At 54.2% G+C, this 6,781-nt stretch overlaps 1 protein-coding gene across 1 annotated transcript; it reads left to right on the top strand.

Moving 5' to 3' along the window:
* Positions 1-1,858: 1,858 nt before the first annotated feature.
* Positions 1,859-6,173, top strand: LOC105004762 (cathelicidin-4-like). The gene is made up of 5 exons (XM_010862494.1): positions 1,859-2,062; positions 2,635-2,742; positions 2,896-2,951; positions 4,921-5,048; positions 6,088-6,173. The coding sequence occupies exons 1-5, from the start codon at positions 1,859-1,861 to the stop codon at positions 6,171-6,173; spliced, it is 582 nt and encodes a 193-aa protein (XP_010860796.1).
* Positions 6,174-6,781: the final 608 nt, after the last annotated feature.

Genomic DNA, 6,781 nt, shown 5'->3' with positions numbered 1-6,781 from the left:
ACCGAGTCTCCTTGGACATCAGGGAAGGCCTCCCAAGGAGGAAGGTCAGGGCAAGCAGAGGGATCAGGGGCAGAGATGGGAGACGAGCAGGGGGCTCCGAGGGGCCTGAGGGGTTGGGGGGATGAGGCAGCCTGACACCCGAGGCCCGCAAGTCTGGGGTGAGGACAGCTAAGAACAGCAACCATCTAGGCCCTGATGCCAAGTTGGGGGAGTGTGGGCTTGGGAGGCGGTGGTGACATGGTCAAATGGGCAGTGTGTTGGAGCCCCTAGAAAATAATGTGGAAGGTGGACAGTGGTCAGGGAGAGCCTGGTAATCGGGGAAGATGGAATCTTGAGGTTGTGGATTCACTGAGAGGAGAGAAGACTGGAGTAGGCCTAGGGCAGGGGTGATGGGAGGTCAGGGCAGTGTCCTCAGGAGGAAGAAGGAGCAGGTGGGGCTCCCAGGCTTCCAGCTCAGGGCTCCTGTGGCAGCACCCAGCCAACAGCCAGGTGTGGACCACCAGGGCATTCATGGAGTCTTGAACCCAGAGACAGAGCCATGATGCGTGTTCAGGAGAACTGGTGTCTTGAGAAGGGCCATCCCCAGGAATGTGTGAAGACTGGGAGGAGAAGCAGCCCAGATGCTCCTGAGCCAGCTCTGTCTCCTAAGAGGAGAGTCCTTGGAGGAGACTCAGCAGGAGCCCCCAGGGAGTTGGAGGGGATCCAGGAGAGCAGGGACAGGGGAGAATTGGTCAGGGGCAAGTTCAGGAGGACAGGGGGTCCCCCGAGTCTGTAGAGATGAAGACAAGGCTTGAATGTGAATGTGGATCCAGTGAGGACTGGGTAACCTTGAGTGTAGAGAGGGCACTGAACTGGGGTCACAGTGCAGATGACCTTTCTCATGCTTGACTTGGGAGGGGTCAGTTGAACAGGCAATGCCTGTTGGTGGGTATCTGTGAAGGAGGACTTTACTTTTTACCATTTTTATTTTGTATTGTAGTATAGCTGATTAAGCTAGAGGAGAACAAAGCAACCCACTCCAGTATTCTTGCCTGGAGAATCCCATGGATAGTGAGCCTGGCAGGCCACAGTCCATGGGGTCTCAAAGAGTCTCAAAGAGTCAGACACGACTGAAGCGACTGAGCACACATGCATGCACACATAGCTGATTAACAAACCATGTTATGATAGCTTCAGGTGAAGAGCAAAGGGACTCAGCCATCTGTATATATGTATCCATTCTCTTCCAACCTGGAGGCGAACTTCCTAACTGAGAAACAGTGGAGATGAATCCAGGAGAGAGGACAGATGGAGCCAAGCTCCTGACAGGCTGATGGCTGGTCCCAAAGACAGGATGGTGTGGGGTTGATGGCTGCCTAGGGACAGGCTGGGTGGGTAAGGCTCAGAAGGGGTTGGTCCTGTCATCCACTCATCAAATGTTAAATGAGTGCATACTGTGTGCCAGGCAGTGCCTAGAGCTGGAGGTTGAGTGCTGAATACACTCCTTTACCCTGAATCCCGAGGAGCCCATGGTGTGGAGGCAGAGGGGATGCAGACAGTGCCTGGTCCCTCCCTCTCCTGGAGGACACAACCCTCTTGAGCAAGCCTGCCGGTGACACTCCCCATGGGATCTAGGAGAGGCCAAGAAGTTGTCAGGAGATGGAGAAACCATTTCTTCACCTTGCAAACGGGCCTCCCTGCCCACTGCCCAGAAATCCCATGAGGCAACAGCAAGGCTTGAGGTAAGACCAGCCCACACCCTGGGAGGAGGGCAGGGATGGGGCGGGTCAGGAAGACTCCTGGTAGACCTTTTGCATCAGGGCTCAGACTGGGCATAAAAGAAGGGTCCCTTGGGCTGGGAGGAGGCAGACTCGGGACCATGGAGACCCAGAGGGCCAGCCTCTCCCTGGGGCGCTGGTCGCTGTGGCTGCTGCTGCTGGGACTAGCGCTGCCCTCGGCCAGCGCCCAGGCCCTCAGCTACAGGGAGGCCGTGCTTCGTGCTGTGGATCAGCTCAATGAGAGGTCCTCAGAAGCTAATCTCTACCGCCTCCTGGAGCCATCTCCTCCCAGCCTTGGCCACACTGTCGCCCTTTCGCTCAGGCTGGTCCTCTTGTCAGGAAGGCACTTTTCCCTCTAGGTGGGTTCCCACCTCTTCCAGGAAACCTTCCCAGACCTGGGTCATCTCCCAGCACCAGGCTTCCTGTCTTAGCATCTCTGCTATGGGAACAGGCACCCTGCACACCTGGCTCAGGCTCCCTGGACTTCTGGGAGCTCCAGGGATGGGGGGGTCACAGGCTCTGTGAGGTGACTTCCCTCCTAATATCCCCTCTGAACCTCAGTGTCTCTCTGCCAGGGGGAGCTCTGTCAGCCTGGAGGCTCCAGTGACAAGGGCTCTTCCTGCAGGTGGCCGTGACCTCCCTCAGCCCCTGTGAGGGGAGGCGCTGCCATCAGCGCCGCTGTGAGGGCCGCTCCTGCTCTCTGTGTGTCCATGAGGCCGGGCACGGGCTCTGTCCCCTCCCCTGTGCTGCCAGCACCAAGCCCAGAGCCGGACACACAGGGGGCTGGAGAGGCTGCCGTCCGGGTTGGGGGCAGGGAGACAGATCAGAGAAGGAAACATGAGCCGAGCCCAGTCTCCCCACTTTGATCCTTGACCAGGTGGAGGACCCGGGAGCTCGAAAGCCTGTGAGCTTCAGGGTGAAGGAGACCGTGTGCCCCAGACCGAGCCTGCAGCCCCCAGAGCAGTGTGACTTCAAGGAGAATGGGGTGAGCCTGGGGGCTGGGAGTGAAGGAGGATGCTTTCCAGGAAGCTGATCCGGGGACTTCAGGGGACAATTTCTCGTCCCTGGGGTGAGGTGGGGTGTGGCTGGCGGGTTATAGCCTAGGAGTTCCAGTTTGATGTCGAGCCTCCTTCTCCAGGTGCTGAAAGAATATGGGGTGACAGTCACCGTGGACCATTGGAACGATGTATTCACGTAAGCCGTTGAGGTGAGTGGCCCTTTCCGTGGTGTGCAGCTGACAATGCGGTGGTGTTTGGAATGTGCTTTGGATCAATAACCCCCACCCCAGTCCAGGGCAGACCTTGCCCCTGCCTTCCTGAGCCCTAGGTCTCCAGTCCTGGCTCTGCATACCTTAGAGCAGTGTGGTCTAACGGGGCCCCCAGGAAGAAACTAACAGAGAGGCAGGTTCTTGGCTCCACTCAGACCTCCTGAATCAGACTCTGGGGTGGAGCCCAGGCATTTGGATTTTCACAAAGCCTCCAGGGGGTTGTGAACATGCCAGGTACTGACTGGACTCATGGGCTTTCAGCCTCTGTTCCGTCCAGCTTTCCTGGGATGGGCTTGGACCCTGGAAAGGCCCAGGCTTCCTGTGGGCCTCAGTTTCCTCATCTGTTTATGGGTGTAAGGATTCAATTGCATGTGCCAAGGGTCATAGCCAGAGGTGAACGGGGACCCCAAGATTCCTGGAGTCCACCACAAATGGAATGTCAGATGGGAAGGGATGGGCCAGGTCTTGACTGTCACCCAGTTCTCACCAGAAACCTGTTTTTATTGGTTCACAGCTTAAGAGTTTCAGGAAATTTGGCTCATCACCGTTCAGTCCCACGAGAGTCCCTGGCAGTGGTTCCCTCTACCAATCTCCCTGCTCCACGGTTAGCTCCAGAAATACGACCTCCATTTCCATTCCCCAGGCCACAGTTGAACGATATGCAGATAACTGCCTCATAGGGGTTTTTGGTGAATCAGAAGCTCAGGGAAGACCTCTTGGGATGAGTTTTGCCCTGCGTCAGCATCTGAAAAATAAAATCTTGTGAAAACAACTTCCTTCAGCCTTCAATTTCAATTGTCTCCCCTCTTCCAACTTACTGGGACCTGTTAGGGGTGTGAGTATGTGTTTGTGTTTGTGTGTGTGTATGTGTTTGTGTGTGTATGTGTTTGTGTGTGAGTGTGTTTTTTGCATGTGTGTATGTGTTTTTGTGTGTGTGTGTTTGTGTGTGTGTGGTTTTTTTTTTTGTGTATGTGTTTGTGTGTGTGTGTGTTTGTGTGTCTGTGTGTGTCTGTGTATGGTGTATGTCTATGTGCATGTGTGTATCTATGTCTGTGTGTGAGGTCACTCCTGTGAACACAGAGAAGCATGAGGCCCCTGTTCCTTCCAGGAGGGCACGAGGCAGGCAGCAGCCCCAGGAGCTCCAGAACTGCGTCCCCACCCTCGGGTCCCTCCCGAGCCCTTCATCCGCCCCTGGCCTCCTCCTCCAACACCCAGTAGGACGTAAGGAGACCTGCCGTGGGTGCAGAGCTGGTGGGAATACTGTTCCTGCTCTCATGGAGCTGACAGTCCACGAGGGGCCAGGCTTCCCACCTTGTTAGACACTCACAGAGACGAAGTTCAGTCTCAGGGCTGAGCCTGCAGGTGCAATGCCCAGGACATACCTCTGGCCCTTAATTCTGAAATAGTCTGCCCCTCCTGGTTTTTCCTGTGGCATTGTGACACATCACTGTTTCCTCAGCTGGGTCCCAGATTAAGCAGTGGGCTTGTGTTTAGGGGTCACATGGTTTAAAATTTGCACCATTAAATACAAGCATCTTGTCCATCAGGGTGAAGAGCTCACACGAGGGTGAGAGGCACAGAGTGACACACAGGTCACATGTCTACTTGCCTGTGTAGACAAGGCAAGTCTTTCAGACACTGCCCATGTCATGCCCACTTCCCACTCTCCAGCTGACCTTTGCTCTGGGGCAGACTGGAAGCACTGGGGAGTTTGAATCCAGGGAGCAGCTTCAACTAACCACTGGGGGTACTTGATGGAAAGACACTTCCTCTTCCCCGCTCCTTGGGTGGCCAGCTTGCAGATGTTTCACCCCTCTGCCTGAGATCCCCAGCCGGGTTGAGCCCTTGTCCGCTTCCTCATTGATGTGTTCACTGACACCTCCTTTTCTGATTCAGGTCCTGCCCTGTCTCCCCTCTCTACGCTCCAGCCGGTGCTTTCTGGAATCGCCTCCCAAACAAACGACTTCTACTAAATGCTTGTCTTAGGTCTGCTTCTGGCCAACCTGTTCCAGAGAGGGACAGAGGTCAGGATCTCACAGAGCATTTACTTTGTTACCTGTTGGGCTTGTCTTCTCTTGGTGAGCTGGAGGGGCTGGTTTCATGCAGTTTAGAGGAACCTCATGCTTCTCACTCTACATCACCCCGAGTTGAGGGAAGAAATTCTACAGAGGAAACTGAGGGGGCTTTGTTGGGTCTGTGCCCGAAGATACAGACTTGCCAGAGCCAACTGCTAAATGGTCTGGGTATTTTTGAGCTGGTTGTTATACTCTTAGTAGCTTGAAATCAGCCTTGGTAGGAATATTTACATCATGGAAATTGGCAAGCACTCTGTATCAGGCCTGTCACAGTTGGCACGTTCCCGCCCAAACGGAGAGGGGGACCACTCATCAGGATGACACGGCGTCTGTGCAGGTCACAAGTGCCTTCAACTCCTTCCCATGGTTGCCCGTCCTGCTTCTATGGCAACCCACCTGTAGCCTCAGGCCTATCTTGCCCTTTCACGTTTTATATCAGTGTGGACCAGATGTCCCTTGGCATGGAGGAGGCATTCAGCTTGCATATGTGACCTCTGATAGCAGACAGGAAAGGATGCAAACAGTTTTTCCATCTCAACCCTTGAGAAGGAGACAGAACTGGTCCCGGGCCTTGTCAATGCCTTCTACAGTGACTGGGGAGAGAGTCTGCTGCTTGACCTTTTGACCTCTTACCCCTGAGAAGACAAGTGACAGTATTTCATGAATGGCATTGAGCATCTCTCCAAGACAAGCTTGATTTGTCAGTTCTCCTGCAATGGAGGGGACCCAAGCCCAGCAGGAGGGAAAGAAGGTGTTGCGGGGAGAAAATTACTCAGGAAAAAGCAGTGACTAGAGTGGTAGGATTAGAAGTAACACTCAGTTCAGTGCTCAAGGCAGGCATGCAAAAATAGTGCATAAACTTCCGAATTCTCTATTTTCAGGATCACCTACATTTTGCCTAAAGTGTTTGTGTCTCTCTTTCTCTTTCTCTCCTTCTCTCTCCCACTCTCCCTGTGTCTCTGTCTCCCGGCATTTTCTATGTCCCCAGCGTTTGGCTTTATTCAAGTGTGGTCCGAGTCGATGGCTGTGGTGCGAGCTCCCCTAGGTGGGGAGCCCATCGCTGGTGCAGAGTGAGTCTGTTACTCACAGTCCCCGGGGGAGCAGGAGCGGGTCATGCTGCCCACACAGGAGAGGACAGTCACAGCCCGTGTGATGTTCTCAGGGAAGGAATGGGCGAGGCGGGAGCGTGAGGCTGACCAGGTTGAGGATGGAGTAACTTGAGTAATTTCAGTGGGCTGGTGTGGGTGTGGGGGCTCCCCAATTTGTTGGCACCTGGCCCTGGGGTTACTAGGACAGAGATTTAGAGTCTCAGCGATAGAAAGGGTGGGATGGGGGTGCTGGTCGGTTTGCACGTGAGAGGTGGGCTGAGGGAGAGAGTGTTAGTTAGAGCATCTACTAACCCTGGGTGGAGCAGTGAGATGTGAAAACATCAGATACAGAAACGAGAACCCCTGGGTAACACAGGACCACTTGTATTACGTAATCATCGACACATCTGGAGTTTAATCTCACATCTCAAAGCTCTTTTATTCATTCAGATGGTACCTTATTCTTCCTTAGTTTTCTGTCTTCTTTAGATTATTTTTTAGGATCCTAGCTTGCAGGATCTTAGTTCTCCAAACAAGGATTGAACCCGAGACTCTGGCATTGAGAGCACCAAGTCGTAACCAATGGACGGCCAG

This window comes from Bison bison, unplaced genomic scaffold (assembly GCF_000754665.1).
Source record: "Bison bison bison isolate TAMUID 2011002044 unplaced genomic scaffold, Bison_UMD1.0 scf7180017864482, whole genome shotgun sequence".
Lineage (NCBI taxonomy): Eukaryota > Metazoa > Chordata > Mammalia > Artiodactyla > Bovidae > Bison > Bison bison.
The sequence above is the reverse complement of the archived record's forward strand: the minus strand, read 5'-3'. Positions and strand labels throughout refer to the sequence as shown.

What these genes read in the sequence shown, in the direction of transcription:
- LOC105004762 (XM_010862494.1), top strand. Translation starts at nt 1,859, where the DNA reads ATGGAGACCCAGAGGGCCAGCCTCTCCCTGGGGCGCTGGTCGCTGTGG. An exon ending in GTGACTTCAAGGAGAATGGG is followed by an intron (nt 2,743 to 2,895) that starts GTGAGCCTGGGG and finishes CTCCTTCTCCAG; the next exon opens with GTGCTGAAAGAATATGGGGT. An exon ending in TGTTCCAGAGAGGGACAGAG is followed by an intron (nt 5,049 to 6,087) that starts GTCAGGATCTCA and finishes CTATGTCCCCAG; the next exon opens with CGTTTGGCTTTATTCAAGTG.